This window comes from Syngnathus acus, chromosome 1 (assembly GCF_901709675.1).
Source record: "Syngnathus acus chromosome 1, fSynAcu1.2, whole genome shotgun sequence".
NCBI classification, from domain to species: Eukaryota; Metazoa; Chordata; class Actinopteri; order Syngnathiformes; family Syngnathidae; genus Syngnathus; species Syngnathus acus.
In genome coordinates, this window is record NC_051087.1 from 2,335,097 (window position 1) to 2,360,024 (window position 24,928).

A 24,928-nucleotide genomic window follows, 5' to 3' on the forward strand; every position below is an offset into this window, starting at 1 on the left:
TAACAAAAAAAGTACAATATTAAAAAAAAAACATTGAAAAAAGTTTCAGAAGAGCTCAAATTATATCTAATAAATATAATGGAATCTTTTAATGCAATCTACTGAAAATTCCGCAACGTGGAAGTGCCCCTGAAAACAAAGGCGTCATTAGAAAGTGAGGAAATAAAAGTAAAATCGCGTAATAGCTGATGGCTTCCTGTGGCTTGCAGCATTTTGATGCAAGACAGGATGTTGCGTGCAGTCTGCGGCCTTCATTCTCTTTTTCACTTCGGTCTCCTCCACATTTGCAGCTCGAGGCGCAATTATACACTTTACCACATATATTTATTTATTCTTTATTCTTGACTTGCGCCATGTTAGCCTTTGCGCCGTCCTTGGTTACGCTGGGTAAGTTTGTCGGTTTTAACAATAGTTAACAATATGGCTAATGATGTAAATATTATTTTGTTATTTTTTATCTAGAGTGTGTTTTTTCACATGTTCTATATATATTTATTTAAAAAAATAAACATTCTATAAGACTGTTAGAGAACACAAATTCATATTAAATATTGATGAGTAATGTTCATAGGCTGTATTGTATCTGATTAATGTGTGATGTGTATTTTTAACAAATTGAAAACAAATTTGAATACATTTTTGGGTATTTTTCATAATTTGATTAATTTTTAATGGGCCAGGTAGGTATGCATTTTAAAAAAAAAAATTTTTAAGATATGCTTTATTTGAATGAAAAAAATATTGCAAGATTTCCAATTTTTCCATTTATCTTTTAGTGTATTTCAAAGTGACTCTTTTTTTTCCCGCAGGCTTTGCTTTGGCCTCGCTCGCGGCATCGCAAATCACTCCCGGCTCGACGACAGAATCGGAACGGCTTAATTTCACCACGCCTGGCACAATGTCAGAAAACGGTCTCATCTCCGAAACTATGGGAAACAGCAACAAGACCATTATGAGTAGCACCATGAGCTACATGAACGCCACCACGCCTCAGACGGATCTCAGAGGTTTGCAAAATATCGGAATAAAATGCTGAAATAATGACTTTATTTTTGTAAGATTATTTAAGCACTGTATGTTGATGTAGCTAATGGCTAACCTTATTGACCCAGGTAACACAAGTGAAGGCACATCCAACGAGACCACGCCTCCACCCATGACCACTCCTAAAATCTACACCACCAAAATGACGGGAAGGCAGAATGACAAAAGTAAACAATTTTCCTCAAATATGAGCCACTCATAAATCAAGAACTCCAAAATTTGTTACGACTGACGTAAAATATTCAAAATTAACAGGGAAAAACGATTATTTTCAGCTACGTTCTTTTTTTTCCCCAAACAGGTACCACCACAGCAAAGCCTTATGCTAGAAGAGGCTACGACACCGCTGGTGAGTGGACTTCAGTTTTCTCCAGCGTATGTTTAAGTGAAATATGTCAATTATGAGTGTTGTCATGAATGTTACTTTTTCCCCCCCAACCATCTTTGTCCCTCCAAGGCATCGTCATCCTCATTGTGATCATCGCGGTCGCTATCGGATTGGGGATCGCTTGCTTCATCTCGAGGAGGCGAGCAAGGGTTAGTACAAGAGGGTATAAAAAGTCCACACACCTATGTTTAAATGCCATTTTTTGTGATTTAAAATAAATAAATAATAAATAATGTAAAATTACAAAAAAAGTAGCCCTTTTATCTCATTAGAAGAAAGTTGCATTTTTTTCTTTTTTAGAAAAATCTTATGAGAACAAGGTAATATTTTTAGAGAAAGAAAAGTCTTCATTTTTATAATTTTAATTTTAGAATTTTATTTTTGGTGAAAAGTGTATATCAGAAATAAATCATTTTTTGAGAAATTTATCAGAATAAATCCTAATTAAGATGAGTTTTCTTTTTAGTTTTTTTTTTTTGTTGAAAACAAGGAATAACATCATCTTTTTTCTTTCAGCGCTACGCTGTGGACTTCTCCTCAAGAGTAGACGAAGCCAGCGTCCCTCTGAGCCCCGTGGAGCCCATGTTGGCCAATGACAGCGCGCCACACAATGGTGGGTCGACGCTATCTTGCCTTCTGTTGCTTTTCAAATGAGTCATACAGCTTATCGGCCGTAATAAAAAAAATTTCATCTCTTTTTCTTGTACCACAAAACCTGGCATTTGACCGGGGGGGTGTAGACTTTTCCTATTCATTGTAAATGTACTTTCCAGGCTTGCAGACATTTGAAAGGTCAAAAGAAGAAGAAAAAGAAGAAGCAACAACAAATGTGGAGGAAGACGAAGCAAAAGGTGAGCGAGTGACTTTTGTGATGAATTAACTTCCTCTGTCTTAAGATTAAAAAGGGAAGTGAGGTTACGCTACAACAGTTTAGTCCACCTTGTTACAAAAGCACATATTTTAACTTGAGTCTTACAACTTAATTTCAAGAAAAAAAATATTTTTTCCGCACATAATATTTGGAGTTAATTTTCACAATCCCCACTTTATTCTCGTTTATTTTAGCTGAGGCTGTGCTATGCAGTAATCCCGTTGACCACATGAGGGAGCCTTTTGACAAAACTGCTGCTTACGCTTCACTCTTGAAGTGACCACAATTCAGGGAAAGGTTTTATCTTTATATGCTGTTGCACATTATATGAGATTGCCAAAGACATTTTGGACATTTTATATTATAAGCAGACTCTCATTCTTATATTAGAGCTTTCTTCCTTTGCCCTTTCAACACTGAGTTAACATTCACCGGGGTCATGTTTGCGCTTGCCACACAGCCTGAAGGCAACATTTTGTCTCCACGGACAATGTTGATGACCACTTTGGAACAAGAAAAACAGTTCTCACGAGAAAAAAGTCATTAAAGCATGAATGGGATCAAGTGGACCAAAACAATTTGGAATAAGGACGCAATTTGTGTTTATTGTCCCCCTTGTAGCTGAAGCTGAGTCGGCATCGCTACCCGAAGATGACTCGCAGGACAAAGATGCCAAAGATGCCAAAGATGCCGAGCCGGTGAAACCCAATGACCCAGACCAACAAATGTCCGACGGGACCGTGGAGGAGAGTCCAAAGAATGAAAACAACAGCAACAATTCTGACATGACGCAGAGGAAAGGTCGATCGTCCGACTGAAATGCAGCCGTCGAATTATGCGTTCGCTAGCTAATTGAATAGTTGCTAGGAAAAAGCACCCTGATTGTTCCGCTGATTAACCTCACATTTGTCAGCAGATTTCAAATCGTCCACCATTTTTTGGGAGATTTCCCTCAACAGCCCGGTGTGAGGATGAACTCGCTTGCTCACCGATCTCCACTAAACATGGTAAGTCACACAACTTAATGGTTTGTCGACAATGAACAGCTGTTCCCTCGTAAGGGGAGGGCACTTCCCGACCATCCTTCCCAGCCGTGCTACGTAATTATCCAGCCTCGACTGCCTATCCCGTACTTACGTTACTATTTTATACGCTACAATAACATTTGTTTGCCGTAAAGTGAGCAGTAAGATCCTTGACCTGTCTGCGACCCAACAGTAGCAACCTAAGTAAACCTCTTATACGCTTCAGAGTTTTTGTCCGTGGAAGTCCAGCAATAGTTTTCCCTCGACTCAGACGAGCTGTCAAACATGAAAGCCCCGCGGTGCTGATGGGAAAATAACACACGGCGCTTCCCTAATTGTGCCACCATAGTTTAGGACTTGTCAGCGAACAAGCTTTACTCAACCATTGCTTAAATCCCCCATCGAAAATGATTAAAAATGTGGGACAATTCATTAATGTAATCAACTGAAATATTTAGCGCAATTGAATGGCTTTTAATGACAAATTATTATGTGAAGCAATTTATTTTTTTAGCATTGTGTGCTGAGGGAATGTTCCAATTTGCAGGCTATTCTTGCTAAGACGTATAAATCGCATCAATGGTGGCGTGGTAAGATTATGTCAGCTAGCTTCTTGCTCAAACCGCTGTTTCGGCGCGGAGTTCAAAGTTCACGCTGGAGGCCACATAAACTTGGCCACGGTGGAAGGTCAGAGTGGGGAAAAAAGCAGGTGATGGCTGTGGGACAGGACGCTTTCACATTGCTTTCATTCTTTCTTTTTTTTCCCAGGTTGAGAGACTAGCGACTGCAGAAACAAAGAATTTTGGTTGTGATAATAATTTGGGATTTTTTCTTTTCTTCAAAATAACTCTCTTCACATGAATGTTGCGCTTTATGTTGTTCCATTCCTGGAAGTGAAACAGTGTAGTCATACTTTAATATTCTAACATGTAAAAAAAAAAAGATTGAAAATCAGATTTCTGTTGTTTATTTTATTATTTTAGTGAATTTATGTGAGATGAGAAGGAATCTGTATATACTTGAGTATTCCTATAATGCTGTAGTAGCAAGCATGTTTTTTTTGTTGCTAGTAAAAAGGACATTTCAATTTGCATGTGTTGTGTCATTAATTTAATCTGTTGGCTAAAAATCCCCGGGGGTGCGCAACGCACCATCCTGTGGGATTATGTATCATCTTTCCCGTGAGCAGTATTACATTTCTTCGCGTTTGATTGCGATCCAAAGGTTAAAAGCAGCTTGTTTCCATGCGCCAGGATCTCAGTCAATCCGACCGCAGGATGCTTGAATCGGCTGTGGTGGAGCAGGTGAAAATTCGGAGGTGCGCTGGTGACGGATGTAGCCCGACCACAGTCACGGCCGGCCCGCATCGAAGCGGAATCCAAACCTCTTCTTCCTGCCCATCCAAACATCTCCGGTCACAGTGGCCGTCGCTATTTATACGCCATGTGCTGTGATTTATCCCCCAGCGCTAACGCTAACATATCCACCGCACCGGCGCACACCTTTTTACCAAGCGGTACACACAGCTGGACCCGAGCGTCTTGTCAGAGATGCTCGTGGCAGATAAATCGAGCAGTCACACTTAGAATCCAGTGAATGACGGCTGAAATGGTGCGCTCAAAGTGAAAACATCAATTTTAAGACTTTGTCAGCTAGCTTAGCCTGTGGAATGCACCCGATTGATTTAAGGTCACTCTGCGCTGTTTTACCTTGAGGATAATTAAAACAAGCTATTAATACCTCAGCAAACCTTGTATTATTTTTAATTTGAGTATACTTTAAATCAAGCTAGCTTTGAGCATAATGCTAACTTAAATGTGATCATGGTTGCTATGAGGAACTAACTAAAATAATGCTGATTATTTTTTTATCATTTAAAAACAATTTAAAATATATGATTAAAATAAAAAATAGATATTATAAATTTAAAAATACAATTTAAAAATGTACAGAAATATGTTAGACAATTCTTGAAAAAAAATCTCCCCAAAATGACAATAATTTAAAAAATTCTTACTGGTCATTATGCTTTCAAATACACTACAAGTTACCATCCAAATTTACTTCCGTCATGTTGGGAATGTGAGCAAAATCCAGGAGTGAGTGAGTATAAATAAAACTCTTGGTGTGTTTGTTTCTATAGTTACACTCCCCACCCTAGCAAGCTTTTATTTCCGTCCGGTCAAGTCAGGAGGCTGAGAGATTTATTTTAGAAATGCGTGATACAGAATGCGTATGGCATTTCGGCTATTTGGCCCGTCTTTTAGGCCGACTTTTCCACAGCATTGCCCCCAATGGTTTGCCTAGGACACCGTTTTTATAGATTTACAAAATTTACAACGTTCATCTCAATTTGCGCTGTAAAATTCTAAGAGCCCTATAATAAACACTCCTAAAAGTCAAAGAACAGTTTGAACTACTCACGCTCATCCCAACACCAAAATATTATCCGTACAAGGTGGCTCGGTATTTTTATCTGAACATGACCTTGTGCACCATATTGAGTTCACACGTATGAACGCAATCAGGATGCAGAAGCTAACGCTAGGCTAAGGCTAATTTGTGTATTCTGTTGGCCATGTTTTTGCAACATTGGGACCGGTCGTTTGGTTTTCTCCCACCTGTTCCAGCTGATGCCCGATTATGAATACTTTTTAAAGGCACGAGCGGCAGACGCTCTGGTGCCGGGACGTCCCAATGACATGACCCTACTATACCCCTCGACCAAGGGTTAACATCCAGGTGCACGTAGGCAACTTTAAGGTATTGTTAGCAGCAGACAATTGGTTAGCACACATTCCACGTACTTGCTTCCTGCACTGACAACCCCCCTCCCTGAATTTTTTTTTTAAAGACAGAAGGTGGCCTTCTCTTGGTTGGAGGAGCACTTTCACAACCTCCTCCAATGGTCTTTCTTAATTTAGCTGTGGGGGTAGGAGACTCTCCCACAGCCCCCCTCCCTTCCCCTGTGCTGACAGGGGGGAGGGTCCAATGAGGGTCCCTGTCTACAATTTCATTATTACCTGCACAGCCCCAGCAGCACTCATCACACTTGTGCGTCTGTGTGAGGACGCGGCAGCAGAAGAGAGAGTACCAGAAGGTTTTATGTTTTCTTTTTTTGTGTAGTTGAAATTGTGAGGGGAATTTTTGTCTATATTAAGTGAAATAACAAAAGCAGTGGACATGGCAGCTAGTCTGCAAAGTTCACACTGGAGGTGCCTCCTGTTTGTACTTGGCATGTGTCTTGCCTCGGCTCAGCCTTTTAACCAAGCGCACCTCTACCAGTACAAAGCCGGACCTAACGAAGACGACATCATCATCGCCAACAACGGGATCAGGGTTCCATTGGGGAAAGCTGTCTTTTTGGATCCCGTGAATGATTTGGTGACAGAGGTTCAGCCCGGAGATCGCTGCCACATAACAGTTTTGGACAATGACCCATTAGCTCAGAGACCGGGGACGCTGACCCCCAAGAAGTTCCCGTGTTCCTTCGCGCCCGACGAAGTGAAATACACCCATTTTGGGTCACGGAGCCCCAGTACGGACCGGGTGAAGCTACAGCTGCGCTATGACTCCCAGACCAACACGGTGGTGATCCCCTTTATGTTGGAGGTGGAGGTTGTTTTCCAGCAGCTGGAGGTCCTTACCAGGAATATGCCCATTAACGTGGACAAGCTCAATGGCGAAAGCGGGCCCATCGACAAGAAGGCATTGGAGTTTTCCTACGAGGATGGTGTCACGCAGTGCAAGATCGCCACGCTGGTCGGCGCCGGAGGCCTCCCTAGGTATGGCACGCTTATTAATAACCCCAAGAATGGGCAGATGGTCGACTGCGATGAATTTGTGAAGCTGGGCATCCGTTACAAGCACACGGCTAAGACCAATTCACCAAACAGAGACTACATTCCCATGGTGGTCGAGTTGCAGGACAACGACGGTAACACGATAATGCAAGAGCATTTCCAAATGATGGTTCGGATCAGGGAGGGAGCAGAAAACACAGGGCCAAAACCCAGCTTTGTTTCCATGATGATGATGGAGGTGGATCAGTTTGTGATGACCGCCATCACCGGTGACATGCTGGCCGCTGAAGATGTGGAGTCCGACCCGGACGATTTGATATTTAACGTCACGTCACCACTGGGCCCCGAGCAGGGTTACATCATCAGCACAGATGACCAGCACATGCCCATCACCTCCTTCTACCAGCGGGATATTAAAGATCTCAAAATAGCTTATAAACCACCTTCGGATGACTCCGAAGTCGAGCGGATCTTCCAGCTCGAGTTTGAAATTGTTGATACGGACGGTGCCGTGTCTGACACCTTTGCGTTTATGATTGTTGTGAAGCCCATGAACACCATGGCTCCTGTGGTCACCAAAAACACGGGGCAGCTCTTGTTTGAGGGGCAATCAAGACCACTTTCCAGCTCACAGAATTTAGAGATCAGCGACGAAGATAACCTCGAGGATGTGAGGATTACCGTAATTGACGGCCTGAGGCACGGTGACCTGAGCGTGCTTGGGGGTCGCAGGAAATTTTTCACGCCGGCTGATTTGGATGCCGGAATTGTAGTGTATCAGCACGACGGGAGTGACACCTACAGCGACAACATCATTTTCCGAATGACGGATGGGAAGAATGAAGTTGAATTTTTGTTTCCCATCACGATCGTGCCAACTGATGACGAGCCGCCAATCATTAATGCAAACACTGGGCTGGTGCTGTTCAAGAATGAAGTCATGCAGATTTCTCCATTCATCCTGAGTGCCACGGATATCGACTCGGAAGACTCTACCATTAAGTTCATCCTGGAGCCTCCTTACTCTGATGTGGGGGAGTTCCTGCTGCGGCAAGTGGAGCCCCCCTCCGACCCCTCCCAGTGGAAGTTCAGTCCGACGGATGAGATGTTTGAGCAGGTGGTGACTGAATGGTTCCAGCAGGACATCATGGATGGGAAGCTATTCTACCGCCATGTTGGAAGTCACAGCACCACCACCGTCATCGACCAGTACGTGTTCCGGGTCCAGGATGATAACGACCCACCCAATCTGTCCGGTGAGCAGTTGTTCACTGTCAAAATCCACCCTGTCGATGACTTGGCTCCAGAGCTCTGTCCTGGTACCAACCTTCACATGATGGTCAAGGAGTATGAACTGACGTACTTCAAGAAGTTATTTTTATGCTACACCGATCTAGACTCTGACGATCGAGACTTAAAGTACACCATCACAAAGCCTCCGACTGACACGGATGAGAACAACCCGGTGTTCTTGGGTGAGATTGTACTCACCGACAACCCAGATGTTGTAATCACAGAGTTCACGCAGGCCCAAGTCAACCACCACAAGGTGGCGTACAAACCCCCAGACCAGGAGCTTGGCATCACTCCCAAAGTGGTTCAGTTTACATTCATGGTGGAGGACACGTCGGGAAACACAGCAGATGGACTGTTCACCATTTTTCTGCAGCCGGTTGACAACAAACCTCCGCTTATTACCAACACAGGGTTCAGTGTCATGGAAAGCGGCTCGTACGTCATCACCAGTCACAATTTACATGCGACAGACACTGACACAGAAGATGAAAACATCTTTTTCACGGTGAGCCAGGTTCCTAAATATGGTCGGCTGCAGTATTTAGGCATCGATATGTCAAACGGCGAAACGTTTATGCTCCAAGACATTGCGAACGGCCGCATGACTTACATCCACAGTGGCGAGGAATCCATCAATGACGTCATCAAATTGGATGTAAGCGACGGTTTCCATGAGGTGCCAATCAACATCAAGATCACCGTGGACCCGGTGGATGACGAGAGCCCCACTATCATGCTTCCCACCGGCGTGGTGGCCTCGTCCATCGACGTGCTGGAGAACGGCGCCACGGAAATCACCAGCAACGTGATTCAGGGCCGCGACGAAGACACGGACGACCTCATGTTGATGTTCATTGTTGAGGAGCCCCCCAGGCTGGGTGAAATCCTCGTCAACGGTGCCCCCGCCGAGAGGTTCACACAAGCCGACATCATCAACGGAGCCGTGCTGTACGTGCACACCTCAGGGGAAATCGGGCCGGTGAAACTACACGACTCCTTCAACCTCACGCTGTCCGACTTGTCCGACCAGTGGGTGGTCGGTGGCAATAAGGTCCAAGGAGTGACGGTGCATGTCACCATCTTGCCTGTTGACAGCATCCCACCGATTGTTAGGGTTGGGGGGCAGTTTGTCGTGCTGGAGGGTGAGAAGAACGTAATCACTCTGGACCAAATCCAAGCAGAGGACATCGACACAAACAGCGAAGACATCCTCTGCACCATCATCGTCCAGCCTTCATCCGGTTACGTGGAGAATATCTCCCCAGCTCCCGGCTCGGAGAAATCCCGGGCGGGGACGGCCATCACTGCTTTTAACATCAAAGAAGTTGCAATCGGGCATATCTACTATGTCCAAAGCATTCATAAAGGTGTGGAACCTGTGGAGGATCGCTTCACCTTCCGCTGCTCGGATGGCGTCAACTTCTCCGAACGACACTTCTTTCCGATCATCATCATTCCAGCCAATGACGAGAAGCCGGAAATCTTCATTCGTGAGTTCATAGTGATGGAGGGCATGAGTTTGGTCATTGACACGCCCATCCTGAATGCAGCCGACGCAGACATCCCCGATGACGACTTGTACTTTGAGATTGTCAAAAACCCCACACACGGCACCATAGTCCAACAGCTCAGCACCGGCACCATCCTGGTGGACAGGTTCGACTTGGAACAGATCAAGGAGGCCTCGAACATCGTCTACGAGCATGACGACTCCGAGACCAAAGAGGACAGCTTTGTCATACGGCTCTCGGATGGGAAACACTCGGTGGAGAAGAAAGTGCTCATCATGGTCATTCCGGTCGACGATGAGACACCCAGGATGGCGATTAATGACGGACTTGAGGTAGAGATCGGCGAGACTAAAGTCATCAACAACCGGGTTCTCAAGGCTACCGATCTGGACTCCGAAGACAGCACGCTGGTGTACATCGTGCGCTACGGTCCGGGCCAAGGCTACCTTCAGCGCATCAGCAAGTTTGGCGACGTACTCGGTAACATCACCTTCGGCATGAACTTCACGCAGGATGATGTTGACAAGCAGCTCATCCAGTACGTGCACACTGGCCAGGAAGGAATCCGAGACCTGCTTAAGTTTGACGTGACGGACGGCATCAACGCCCTTATTGATCGCTACTTCTACATTACCATCGGAAGCATCGACATGGTCTTCCCAGAAGTTATCAACAAAGGCGTGGCCCTCAAGGAAGGTGGCAAAGTTACGCTGACCACCGATCTCCTCAGCACCAGCGATATCAACAGCCCCGACGAGTTTCTCAGTTTTAGCATTACGAGAGCTCCGAGCAGAGGTCACCTGGAGTGTACGGACTACCCCGGCGTTCCCATTTCCGCGTTCACCCAAATGCAGCTCGCCGGCAACAAGATCTACTACATCCATACATCTGACGACGAGATCAAGATGGACAGCTTTGAGTTTGAGGTGACAGATGGCTACAACCCGGTATTTAGAACTTTCCGGGTGTCTATTACTGACGTGGACAACAAGAAGCCTGTCTTGACGATTAGCAAGCTAATTGTGGAGGAAGGTGAAACCAAGCTCATCACGCCGTTCGAGCTGACAGTGGAGGATCGTGACACGCCAGACCACCTGCTGCGTTTCATTGTGACTCAGGTGCCGGTGCACGGCCAGTTGCTTTTGAACAACTCCCGGCCCATCACATCATTCACCAAGCAGGACCTGAACGAGAACCTAGTCAGCTACAAGCACGACGGCACAGAGACCAACGAGGATAGTTTTTCCTTCACAGTCACCGACGGCACCCACACGGACTTCTACGTGTTCCCCGACACTATTTACGAGACTCGCAAGCCGCAGATGATGGTCATTCACATCAACACGGTGGACAACGGCGCGCCGCAGATCGTGGTTAACAAGGCGGCAGGCTCACTCAGGCTACTTCCTTCAGGCCACGTGGGCTTCCTGATCACCAGTAAGGCTCTGCGATCAGAGGACCGCGACAGTCAGCAAGATGTCCTCAAGTACATCGTGTCGGAGGCACCGCAGCACGGCTTCATCATGAACTCCGCCAAGGGCAACGACAGCATCATGACCTTCACGCAAGGTATGAGCGCAAGCCGCCATCCATTTATTCTTAGAGAGGAATTCTTCACAGACCCACGGAGCTTGCTTAGTGTTTCCAAAAAACTTGTAAGATAACCATCTTGAAATTAGATGTATTTGTTCAAATGCATTTGCTCTGAGGGCTCACATGTTGTCATAATATCAAATTATCTGCTTGGGGCTCTGTAATTTGAAACCCGGTGAATGTGGCCTACATATTCTTCTTCTGTGACATTTTGTATTTCTCTTGACACGCTAACCTCCGCGTGCCGCCACCAGCCGACATCAACGACATGAAGATCACCTACGTCCTGTTGGATGGAACCAACGCCACCAGCGACATCTTCTACTTCACCATTGAGGACAATGGTAAGAATTTCAATCATTACCTCAATGTTTTTTTTTTTTCTGAGTCTGACCAAAGTGTTTGCATCACAAAGACTTAAGGCAGTTGGCCGTGACTGACACCCGATATAGAACCGTCGTCTTACTTTCAGGCCCACAGGAGGCGGGTTGGGGCTTGGGTCAAAGGGCCACGAGCTAAAAAAGAGACAACGACTGAGGGACAGTAGAGGGGCCTGATGTCTTAAGAATTTTATCACACGACCTTTTTAAGCCCTGCATCCATCCACCTTGACGTTCCGACAAAGTTGAGGCACTCTAGAATTCATCATGAAAATTCTCTCATCTAAGCAGACAAATATATTTACGAGTTTGATTCAAATGAAATTAAGCACGATGACTTTTAAAGTCACAGTATCCTCTCTATGTATTGTAATTCAAGCCTTCAAAACGGCATTAATAACCATACATAAATTATATAGATACTATATATATATATATAGCACAGACTGGGCATTAAAAAAGTGACAGGTGGCACTCGCTAGTTTAGCTACAGCTTGCCAATACAAAACAATTCAGACCTGTGCTGGAGGGAAAGTTGAATTTTGCACGATTTGGGTCCAACTATTGATTCATTTTCTTTTGAATTAAGGTCTAACGCTAATTGCTATACTGTCTACCATTAGCTCCATGGCTAATTTTCACTTACAGCAGCCATTGTGACAAAATAATGAAGACCTGGATAATTGGACACCTTGACACAAATAAACACAAACATCCGGCAGACGGAATATAAAAAGGGTCGAAGGCATTTCGGACATGAACGGACACGCCGATGGTCAGCTCCGAGCTCCAAAGATGGGAAACGCAGATAAAGTCTCCAACATAGTTCAAAGAGTCAGAATTGCCATGCTAGAATGTAATTGGTGTAACATTAACTTTGATAAACACAATCCCTCGTCAATCATGTCGATACCTTCTGACTATTAAGTGAGGTATTTTTATTAGGGCGGAGATGTGTGTGGGCGTAATCCCCTCCGGCAAAGTGTACCACAAAAGTCGTAAATAGTTGCAAATACAAAGTGGAGCATCGTCCATCCCATGTGAGGCGAGCAAAGTGCCAAAGGCTCAAAGTCCTCCTTACTTTCTGACATGTTGAGACATTTCCATGCCCTTTTCACTTGCAATTTTCAAGCTGTGGAGTGGATCATGTCTCCGGGTCCCTGACCTACATGCATAACTGGATATATGCTTGTTCACCATAGCAACAAAGCAAGCCACAGATTTATGGCCTGCAGAAAAATCATTGAAGCACCAAGATTTGAGTTTAATTCAGTTGATTTTTGGTTTATTTTCTTTTAGATGTAGGCTAAATTTGTGTTTGAATTTTTTATTTTAGTATTAATTATGTCTTGGTCTCCAATAATATATTTTATATATTATTTGTATATTTTAATATTTTATTTATTTTATGACTTTTTAAAAATATATGTACAGTATTCGATCCAGCTCTTGAGATATTGGATGTCATTTTCCTGTGCAGTTGTTGCTAGTGTTATGGTCTTGCTCGGGTTTGGTTCTGCAGAGGGTTCAGGGAGGTTCAGAGGGGTCCGGGGATGGGTGTCATGTGATCACCAAAAACCTGTATAGGAATGCACTTCCTGCGCGACTCTGGGGCCTCAGACAGAGCAAGGCCTGGAAGTTGAGTGAGGGGATCCCCTTTCAAAGACCCTCAGCACACCCCCACCCTACTCCCTATTAGCTCGCCCCCCTCCCCAAAAGTCACTCTCTCCTAAGATCACCTCGGGGCCATTATTCTTCTTCTTGTATTTCATCATAATTTCTTCACCTTTTCTTGCCTCTCGTTACGCTCAACTTTCATCCTTCCTCTCCGCGGGCCTGATTTACCGACGGTGAGGCGTCGTGATGAATCCCCTCCGGGTTATTCTTATCTGCTCTCATGTGGCGCGTGGCCCGGCCAACTTGTCACTGAGACGCCACACTTGAATCGCATAAGTCGCATTTCCTTGATAATCATCCTCTGTTATTTACTGTATATATGTAGGCGACTTATAATTAGTACAGTGAATCAATAAATATTTGTTCCAAGCTGAAATGCTCACTTGTTGCTAGGCAGAGTTTGTAGGCCATAATCATGGGTGCTGCATAATCCAATGAAAAAAAAACTGATGACTAGATTACTTAGGAAGGGCTAAGGGCATTGTACCCTTGGATAGAAAGTCATTAGGAAAAGGAGTAGGAAGATGCAATTTTTTTTTTAAGCCAAAAATCCAGCAGGTGAGGCGTTCTTGTTCCTGCCTCACTTGTTGCTGAACATCAGTGCTCTCCCTGACCTCAATGTCCCCCTGCAAGCTATACTGTGGTGGCAATATATCGTGGTGGAGATCTAAGAATGCGCCTGGCTGCAGGGAAACTGTCATGTATACGGAAACGCGAGACACTTGTAATTAAAGAACAGAACCGTAACATAACCTCGAAATAATACGACTACAGTGGCATTTAATGAGGATAGATGAAGACGCATAAAAATCTGACTAATGCTTTAAGGAAAATATTGGTGGGCCAGCCAGGACATCTTTCATATTTTATTCGTGTTAAAGCAACAACATATCACAATTTAAACAAATTCACATTACACTAGCATGGCTAATAGCAACATAGGAAGCTAACTAATTAGCACAATACCCTGGTGGGAATTCTGTCACCGGGATGATCAGATCCAACTCAGGGGTGTTGCGAAACGCCACAAAAGAAGTCAGGGGAAAAAGAGGGGACCTCCTTCTGAGTCCCCCCCCCCCCCCCCCGACCCCTTAAACAAATCGTGGCCCACCCACACTGCTCAGGGAGCTTTGGGTACAGCTGTCCCTGCAGTGTTTTGGTTCTGCTCTGTCGTCACATGGTAGAATGGCTGTGGCCTCCTTCATTGCCGATGCAGGTCTACGCTTGAGAAAACTTTTTTCCGCCACTGTGTGAAGTTGGCGCAATGATGACCAACTTTATTATTGCAAAACATTTTTATTACTGTCACATCACGACTATTTTCTCCTCATATTCTTTCTACGTTACTCCGTACAGTAAATCTATGGCTTATTTTGTTGCAACTTCATTGACAAAAGTTTTCCTAAAGTTTGTTAGAACAAAAAGTGTGTCAGGTAGACTGACCAAAAATGAGCCTCAGTGTTGGTCCTGAGTCTTTGGCTCCGTTGTCAGTGTGAGCAGTGATGCGCAACTAAAGTGAGATGACCCCCCCCACCCACCTAACCTCGCGGAACCAAAGACACCTCTGACCGTGACCCATTTCACATCAAAAGTAGAGAGTCACCCGGCTAGTTATCTCACCGGGTTTTTTTTAGGCAGCAGGGCGAATAATCTTCAACATCACCCAGCCTCTCGGTCACTGGTTGTAAGGGATTACCTCCCCGAGTCGTGACATAGTTTTAGGTATTTCCCTTGAAAAACTAAATCCTGTAGCTGTAGCTAAAACTACAAGTCAAAAAAAAATATTGACAAAGTTTGGTGAGATTATTGTGAGAAGAATTTCTGTATGTTATACTGCCCCTGGTGGCCAAGGCATGCACACCAGAAGGAGCACCACAATGCGCATCATGATGCCCAAACTTTTTATAACACGGACGGAAGATCTGTTCTAAGGAAATGAATTAGTGATCATTTCATCATCACAAAACACCCTTTTAAAACTTGTCGTCAAAGTAGCCTAGCATTTTGGCTAAGAGAGGCTTTCTTGTGTTTTTGTATCTATAGGCGGGAACAAACTGAAGCCTCAGCCGTTTCGACTCAACTGGGCCTGGATCTCCCTGGAGAGGGAGTACTATCTGGTGGACGAGGACGCCAAGTTCCTGGAGGTGACGCTCAAACGCCGAGGATACTTGGGGGAGACGTCGTTTGTCAGTGAGTTTCACCAATCAAGAGTCAAGTTGAAATAGTTGGAGAATCCTGTTGTCATATAAATCCTGTAAACTAAAAAACTATTAATGACTCCCAAATCCTTCCCCCGCAGGTATCGCCACCAAGGACGACACGGCCGAGAAGGACAAAGACTTTCAGGGCAAATCCCAGAAGCAGGTCCAGTTCAACCCTGGCCAGACCACCGCGTCCTGGAAGGTGAAGATCTTCACCGACCAGGAGTTCGAAACGTCAGAAACCTTCCAGATCCAGCTCTCCGACCCAGTCATGGCTGTACTGGAGTTCCCGGACGTCGCCACAGTGGAGATCGTGGACCCGGGAGACGGTAATATAGCAGAGATACATTAAATCCGTCCACGGAATTGCTAATTGTTTGCTCTTGCAAAAACAGAGTCGACCGTGTTCATCCCTCAAGCCGAGTACAAAATCGAGGAGGACATCGGAGAGCTGGTGGTGCCGGTCCGACGGTCCGGAGACGCCAGCCAGGAACTCATGGTCGTCTGCTCCACTCACCAAGGTAATTCTCGTAAGATTTATCTTTAATTCTACAACTTTTTTTGGAGACTCCATAACTTTATTTTCCAATCTGCAGGTGTCCCATATATCAAATAATAATTAAATAATATTTGATCATTCATCTTCCCGTCCAGGTTCAGCTACGGGCACCATCCCCACCTCCGTGCTGTCCTACTCGGACTACCTCACGCGTGCAGAGGACCACACGAGCGTGCTGCGTTTCGACAAGGACGAGCGCGAGAAGCCCTGTCGCATCATCATCATCGACGACTCGCTGTACGAGGACGAGGAGAGCTTCAACGTCACCCTCAGCATGCCCATGGGGGGCCGGGTGGGTGCCTCCTTCCCCACCGCCAAGGTCACCATCTTGGCAGACAGCGACGACGGTAAGCGTTGGCATCGGAAAGTTTTAAATCAAATGAAAATTCTCTGTCACCCCATCAACAAACAGCATTGTGTCTAGCTCCGCCCCCAAGAGCAAAAAATGCTAGTTAAGCTTATTCTCAAGGTTAACCACTCAAATTTCAATATTCAGTTATAGTTTTCTTTGAAACTGTATAATGGGATAAAGATTAAATATGATCCACGTTATTTCGATACAGCCATATGACAAATTACCTCACACTATGCGTGACAATAACTCAGTATGGCGGCCACCTGTGATTCTACAAAGCTCCCATTTTGCTATTTCGGGATCCAGACGCGATCAATGAACCTAAAAGATGTTCAGGCGGCGTCCGCAAACCCCGGATTATTTCCATTCCCTAATGGCGCTATTTCCCATCTAGCGCTTTCTCGCATTCACGTTCAGCGTGCAGGAACAAGATAAGAATAGACACGTGCTCATGTCGGCTTAGTAACTCAGACGCGAGCGCCGCCTCCTGCTCGTGTGAACTCATCGGCACTGAGAGGAGCTGAGGGGAACGCGAAGGGCATCGTTTTTGCCCGTACAATGGAACTTTCTGTATAAATTCCCAAGAGAGAAGAGAATTATTAAGAGAATAATTTCCTTTTAAAACAACAAACTGTTCTTTGAACTCTCGAAACTGTTCAACTTCACTCCCCGACGGTCGCGGTGAAGGGTTATCGGCGGATCTCTCGAGAACATTGTTAGTGTGAAGAACTTTTTCTTTATACGCAAGTGATGAGAGATAAATGGATGTTCCTGGAGTTGGAATTCCATGGCTCCCTCCCCCGCTCCATGTTGCTAATTACCTACTCCATCATCGAAAAGCAGGATGAATGGCGTTCGGCCATGTGTGAAGTACACTCGCTGCAGGTGTATCGGGAAAATCTTTACAGGAGTATGTGAATTCTGACTTCCTGTGTGGAATGAAAACCACTTCCCTTTACCGACGACTATTGTTGTTTTTACAACCAGGTGACAGCTGCAACGATGCTCTACTGACTAACAAATTCAAATTTCACAAGTGGGGAATTTGCAAAATTGTCTTTTTGACCCTTAAAGACTACCTTACTTTTCAAAACTTGCAACTTGGTCAAAACAAAATAAGAACTAATGAAAAATCTAAACCCATGATCACATTGGAACCCTACTATTTCCTGTTCCTGCAGAACCGTCTCTGTACTTTGGCGAGCCCGAGTACATGGTGGATGAGAGTTCCGGTTACGTGGAAGTGAAGGTGTGGAGGACGGGAACCGATCTCTCCAAGACGGCAACCGTGACCGTTCGCTCCAGGAAGAGCGAACCCGTCTCGGCGGAAGGTTAACGTTTACCGCCACACTTGGGGATCTCGCGTTACCACGACAACACTCATATGTATAATTCACGCAGCCGGATTGGACTATGTGGGCATCAGTCGCAACCTGGACTTTGCCCCCGGAGTGACCATGCAGACGTTCAGGGTGACCATCCTGGACGACCTGGGTCAGCCTGAGCTGGAAGGACCGGAGACCTTCGATCTGGTGCTAAGAATGCCCATGAATGCCGTGCTGGGGGAACCCAGCGCGACCACCATCACCATCAACGATACCATCACGGACGGCAAGTCTTTCATATGTTGAATCTTGGCAACTTCTGACTCGAGTCTCCGACCTCTGGCGGTATCCCGGTATGACCTTACAGTGACAACCTTACTGTCGTTACAGTACCAAAGGTTCAGTTCAAGGAGGGTAGCTACAAGGTGGACGAGGCCGACGGGGAGGTCAAGGCGATAGTGTACCGCAGTGGAGACGTCGGTATCTGGTCCACGGTACGCTGCTACACTCGGCAGGGTACCGCCCAGGTGATGATGGACTACAGCGAGAGACCCAACACCAATGACTCCATTATCACCTTCCTACCAGGTGAGGAAATATCCTACAATATTTTCACGAGCTCACGTCTTGAGTTCCAAGCAACTACTTTGACCACCCGTTCAGACAGAATACGAGTCAGGCCTGAACTTGTCTCTATTCCTTCAAAGTACATTGGCAATATATACGACAATGATTCCACTTCCTACCTCCTCTTAGGTGAGACGGAGAAGCCTTGCGTAGTCAAACTGGAAGACGACTCGGTTCATGAGGAGGACGAGGAGTTTCGCCTGGTCCTCGGAACACCCAAGAGCAAGTCGCCGTATGGAGCCTCCATCGGCGAGCAGAAGGAAGCCCTGATTAAAGTCACGGACAACAAAGACAGTAGGTCACCAAAAACGTTAGGAACAAATCGTTTAACAGGTGAGCTCACTGGTTTTAATCTCTACGTCTTTAGAGCCCATCATTCGATTCTCTGAGATTAAGTACAGCGTGCGAGAGCCGCAGGTGAAAGGCGGCATGACCCTTGTCAAGATCCCCATCTTGCGAACCGGCGACACTTCCAAATTGTCCGTGGTGAGGGTGCACACCAAGGACGGGTCGGCAACCTCCGGGGAAGACTACAACCCTCTGTCAGAAGGTGAACGCACCCAACTGGCCGGTGTTATCAAACTTAACACGAGTCAATGGGTGATGAAAGCTGACATTATTTTCCATAGACGTGGAGTTCAAGGAGGGCGACACGGAGCATTTCGTGGAGATCGAGATTCTTTACGACGGCCAGCGAGAGATGAGGGAAGCCTTCACGGTGCACATGAAGCCCGATGACAACATGGTGGCAGAGATACAGGTGACGGCGCATAGCTACAAACGCACGAAAATAACCCGGCAACAGCTGGCATTGCTGTCAGCGCGCCTGAACCGCTATACCTTATAAAAAGGCTTTGGAATGAGACAGGAGGTGGGGCAGGGGGGTTAACATTAGATGGAGCTAAAAACAGAATGTAAGCCACCGCAGAGAAATAGCCCAACTAAATTCCACGTTCCATTCTGGCCTGCATAGTCTTTATAAAAAAAAAAAAAAACATCTGGAGCCACAATTATATAATACACAGTAAATAGACAGTCCAAACATCCAATACAAAAATAATTCAGAGTTACGAGTATTTATTTTGACAACTTTGCCTGCTCTGGCTAGATGAACAAAGCCATCGTGTACATCGAGGAGATGGACAGCGTGGCGGACGTCACGTTCCCGGCGGTGCCGCATGTGGTTTCTCTGTTTATGTACGACGATACATCCAAAACCAAAGACAACCCTAACCCCATCAATGGCTACCCAGTAGTGTGTGTGACGGTAAGTATGACGCCTGTTTTGTTTCGGTACCAGGATGCTATGCTGCTAGATTGTTAGCATGACTTGTTTTCCTGTTTTCAAGGCCTGCAACCCCAAATATGACGACTTTGACAAAACCGGATCCATTTGCTCAGCGGAGCGCATCAACGATACCCTCACCCAGTACCGCTGGCTGGTCAGCGCCCCGACCGGGTCCGACGGCGTGACCAGTCCCATGAGGGAGGTGGACACCAACACCTTCTTTACCAACACCAAATCCATCACCTTGGATTCCATCTACTTCCAAGCCGGGTCCAGAATCCAGTGCGCCGCCAGGGCCTTCAATGCCAACGGGGACGCTGGTTTAGAACTTTCCAGTCCCATTGTTGTGATCAGCACAGACGAAGGTAAGTACTGTAGATGTGAAGAACGTAAGCCTGCTTGGAGGACGTCTAGTTTCTCAACCCTAACGTCTTTACAGGGATGTGTCAACCTCGGATCCAAGGTACCGTTGGAGCTGAACCTTTCTCTGCCAAGATCCGCTACACGGGCCCGGATGACCCGGACTTCCCCAACCTCATCAAGCTGACTATCAGCATGCCCCATATGGATGGTGAGGGAAAACATGGAGGAATCAATATACTCGTATTCCCCAACAAGTGTTTTTTGTTTTGCCAAGTTATCGAAATTGGTATCTTTGTAACGAGAGACAAGTACGTTTCGTCTGTAAATTATTTTCAACCAAGTATTTGTATTCCCAACAGGCATGTTGCCGGTCATCTCCACGAGACCGATGTCCAATTTCGAGCTCACGCTAAGCCCCGACGGCACCCGCGTGGGCAACCACCGCTGCTCCAACTTGCTGGATTTCAACGAAATCCCGACAGGCCACGGCTTCATCACTGACGCAACCAAAAATCCCGAGATCATCGGCGAAACGTCGCCTTACCAGTACAGCAACGCCATGCGCTCATCCAACTCTCTACGCTTCTACCGGAACCTCAACTTGGAGGCCTGCCTCTGGGAATTCACCAGTTACTACGACATGTCAGAGTTGTTGAATGATTGTGGTGGCTCCATAGGCACTGACGGACAGGTATGGAAAAAAAAAACTATTGGCAGAATGTTGTTCAAACCGTTTAGTGGTTGCAGTTTATTTTGAGCTGGACAAAATTCTGTTTTCCAAGGTCCTCAACTTGGTCCAGTCCTACGTCACCCTACGCGTGCCCCTCTTTGTGTCCTACGTCTTCCACTCCCCCGTGGCCGTGGGTGGCTGGCAGCACTTTGACCTCCAGTCGGAGCTCAAGCTGACCTTCGTGTATGACACGGCCATTCTCTGGCAGGAGGGCATCGGGAGTCCGCCTGAGTCGGAGCTTCAGGGTATGCTCTGACGCTACTCTCCTTAGACATTTCCACTACAGTGTTTGCTTAAACTGTATTTAAAACATCTGCAGGAGCCATGTACCCGACAAGCATGCGCATAAACGAAGAGGGCCGCCTGGTGGTCAACTTCAAGACAGAGGCCCGCTTCAGGGGACAATTTGTTATGACTCACCCAGGTAAAACATCAAGTGGTCGACCTATAAATGCAGTCTCCTATTAAATTACCCTACATCCTCCCTTGGGTTATTTCTGGAGTTCCGCATTTGTGTAGAGTAGAGGGGGGTTTCCGGCGTGAAAGTACCAGGTGTCATCCGAGCAAATGTCAGCCAGCGTTTACAGTCCAAAAGGCCAAGACAATATAAAAGGTCAGGTTATAAATATGAGCGCTTTAATGCTATACATGACCCTTTTTTAGGGACCGGCGTGTCTTCCATGGTGATATGCGCCGACCACCCTGGCTTGACGTTCACCTTGGTTCTGGTCAGGACCGAGCCCACCCACAACCAGCCCATGCAACAGTGGAGTTTTGTCTCCGACTTTGCCGTAAGTTGAATAAACACTAGAATTCTTAAACACAAATGTTAAATACCAATCATTTTGCAAATCCTTCAGGTACGGGATTACTCTGGGACGTATACAGTGAAGCTGGTCCCCTGTATTGCATCCCCCAACGGAGAGTTCAGCAACCCTCCTGTGTGCCATCCGAGGGAGCCTCTGACTTTTGATATGGACATTCGCTTCCAGCAGGTACATTTCCGAATTTTGCTAACCTAGTACAATCATTTCAAACATCAAAATGAAAAAAATAAGATATAAATATTTATAACTTGGAAGCTAGTAAGGTACACTTGCTAAAAGTATCGTTCTAACAACGGGATGAGCAATCAACAGAAGATGGCGAAGACATGCTAATTGCTAAGATTGCTATGTCATCGTGAAACACCGGAATTAAATGAGTACAATTGTTACAAAAGTCTGATTGGAACTGCATTAAAGTTGAAAATCGTCTAATTAAAGTAGTTGACAGTTTGATAAGTGTCTGGAGAGGAAATTCTACGCATAATAATGAAGCATTTAACACACGTACCTTTACACAGGACCGGAAACCGGAAATGAGTTACGCCTCGTTACGTTGCAAAGTGCGCCCACCGGGAGGAAGAGTTTCTAAAAAGTAGTACCGTGTAAATTAGATAATTATAACATCACTAGTGTTATCTTTTTTCACAATACAGTCGTGAATTTTGAGTTCGACCATCGAAAGTCCACAATGAATGTTCTTAAAATGACATTACAGTAGATCTCCATATGTGTTTAATTTAGCTTTGCTAAATCCTCAAATTACGTCATTGAAGTCAAGTTATTTCGAGACTTGCTTCCCTTTATGCGAATTGTAAAATGTGATTGTCCTCTTGAGGTGAGCGACCCAGTAGCGGCCGAGTTCAGCCTCAACACGCAGATGTTCCTCCTGTCCAAGAAGAACTTGTGGTTGTCTGACGGTTCGATGGGCTTCGGGGAGGGCACCGATGTTGCCTTTTCAGAAGGTACAACACTCCCATCTAGTGGATTTTAACCAGCATTGCAACTGATGAGGCCTTACAATGAACATTTCTGGTCTTTGTAGGCTCGTCGATCTACGGCCGCGTGATGGTGGACCCGGTGCAGAACCTGGGTGACTCTTTCTCTTGCAGCATTGAGAAAGTGTTCTTGTGCACCGGAGCTGATGGCTACGTTCCCAAATATAACCCCACCAATAAGGAATACGGCTGCCTGGCCGATTCCCCTTCTCTGCTCTACAGATTCAAGATCCTGGTAAAGACCTGGATTCCTTAAATGTTCTCTTTCTTGATCAGGGTCAAACTGAAACGTTTCTTTTTCATCATGTCAGGACAAGGCCCAACCTGAGACTCAGGCGACAGCATTTGGCGACGTTGCTTTCGAGGCCACATTGGCTCAAGACACGGCTGGAGCTCTGCCTTTAGTCAAACAACCAGGATCTGATGGCTTCACCCTCTCCTCAAGTCCACTGTTCCAGGTTCGGATGGTTCTGATGTAGAAAATCGACATCCAAGCGGACGTTCAATTCAAGCGTGTTTGTGTGACATGCAGGTAGCTGCAGGCCGGGAGTGGTACATTCACACCATCTACACCGTGCGCTCCAGGGAGAACGCCAACCGTGGCAAACGTAGCGCGGACTCCCTCCACCACAGCATGTCTTCCGCCCTGGGTACCGCCCTCCGACGTCAGCGCCGCGCCAGCCCCGCAGTCACCCAGGACATCGGCGCCGACAACAACCGTGGCACTAACCTCCAACACATCGCCCTGGATCGAGCTGACCGCGTGGTGGTCAGCCAGCGTCAACCCTGGTCCCCGAGCTTGGAGCGGGAGTATGCTTTCGAGCGCCCCTCGGTGGGGAGCTCCAGCGGGGAGGCTCCGGACAGTTCCACCCTGCCCATGATCGTGGGCCTGGTGGGTCTGATCCTCCTGGCGTGCTTGATTGCCACCGTCGTGGTGTTCCTTTTATGGCGCAAAAAGAAGGAAAAAAGCCAGTTCCCGCCCTACGCCAGCTCGTCATCCGCCGCCTACAACCGAGGGCCCACCAGGATGTGGGGCGGCTCGGATAGTTCCGAGGTCTAGTGGAAGCCCCATCCAACGTTACCACCCCCCCCTCACTGACTAAAGTAGTCTCTTCCACCAATGTGCCTTCATTTCCCAACTTCATTTCCTAACACTGAAAACAGGAACAGAACCACTTTTCTGAGGCCCGGGTTTAGACCTCAAGGTTGGGTCGTGTTGACGCTGGTTTTATTAAAAGTTAAGTAAGCTAGCATCCCAAAACATCATTATTTGAATCGCATTTTAAAGCACACACGTGGTTAAAACTTTGGCTAGCAACCCAAGTTAAAAATACTGGCGATTCTCACCGACATACAAAGATCTTCAAATCAGTGAAGATGTATCACTTCTATTTACTTTTTTATCATCCAAGGCTTTGTTATCATCTAGCAGCTTCATAGGGTAAGCACAAAAATACGCAGACAGACGCAAATAGGTAAAATAGTGAAAAGGATGGTCACTGTACATAATGTTGAGCATTTTTGGGTTAACATTTGCTGAAGTTGTTTGTAGACGTGCGTGAAGGCTTAATTACGGGGCATAAGGTTCCCCACCCTTGGATATACTGTCGTGGAATCGTGGGTGACCGCAGTTGACCCTTTTTAGCCGATTAACTTAAAAAAAGGCCCCTCCCCTTTTATCTTGTTTGCAATTGCATGAAAGGCAAAAAAAAAAAAACGCTAAGTGTACGTAAGCAGCTCAGGCAGCCATTATTTTAATGACATGACAAATTTCCTACATAACTGTTTTTTTTTATGTTTATTATTATGGCATTTGTGTTTCATTGACTTGGAATGAATGTTATTGGAAAAGGAATGTTAATGTGATTGATGATTGTTTTGTCACCACACACAGTCAACGTTTGTAGATATCATAGTTTCTTTTTGCAAAATGGAGAAATTCATATTTTTGAATAAAATTGTTGGGATTGTGGTTGAAGCCAGAAGCTAAACCATCTCAATGTGCCAGATTGAAATGACATTGTTTCTTCTTATTATGGTCTTCAACTCATCCGTTTTGGAATACCGGAT

At 45.9% G+C, this 24,928-nt stretch overlaps 2 protein-coding genes across 4 annotated transcripts; both read left to right on the plus strand.

Annotated features, from left to right (window-relative positions):
- The first annotated feature begins 216 nt into the window (after window positions 1–216).
- Window positions 217–4,421, plus strand: si:dkey-27h10.2. 3 transcript variants are annotated; one of them, XM_037265535.1, is made up of 10 exons: window positions 217–387; window positions 810–1,007; window positions 1,113–1,211; window positions 1,346–1,393; window positions 1,502–1,581; window positions 1,949–2,045; window positions 2,206–2,283; window positions 2,925–3,104; window positions 3,220–3,310; window positions 4,097–4,421. In XM_037265535.1, the coding sequence occupies exons 1-9, from the start codon at window positions 354–356 to the stop codon at window positions 3,270–3,272; spliced, it is 867 nt and encodes a 288-aa protein (XP_037121430.1). In that variant the 5' UTR covers window positions 217–353; the 3' UTR covers window positions 3,273–3,310; window positions 4,097–4,421. The 3 variants fall into 3 exon arrangements, with proteins under 3 accessions (XP_037121430.1, XP_037121515.1, XP_037121595.1); XM_037265620.1 differs by having other exon boundaries at window positions 3,220–3,300; XM_037265700.1 differs by having other exon boundaries at window positions 1,358–1,393.
- A 1,945-nt stretch (window positions 4,422–6,366) lies between these two features.
- frem3 (Fras1 related extracellular matrix 3) lies at window positions 6,367–24,876 on the plus strand. The gene is made up of 24 exons (XM_037253148.1): window positions 6,367–11,507; window positions 11,786–11,875; window positions 15,632–15,778; window positions 15,888–16,118; window positions 16,185–16,310; window positions 16,444–16,695; window positions 17,885–18,034; window positions 18,105–18,314; window positions 18,419–18,616; window positions 18,785–18,949; window positions 19,023–19,205; window positions 19,285–19,415; window positions 19,764–19,922; window positions 20,005–20,308; window positions 20,383–20,514; window positions 20,666–20,997; window positions 21,089–21,281; window positions 21,356–21,460; window positions 21,700–21,827; window positions 21,897–22,031; window positions 22,699–22,825; window positions 22,906–23,093; window positions 23,170–23,316; window positions 23,391–24,876. Exons 1-24 carry the CDS (start codon window positions 6,512–6,514, stop codon window positions 23,916–23,918), a joined length of 9,357 nt encoding a protein of 3,118 aa, XP_037109043.1. The 5' UTR covers window positions 6,367–6,511; the 3' UTR covers window positions 23,919–24,876.
- Window positions 24,877–24,928: the final 52 nt, after the last annotated feature.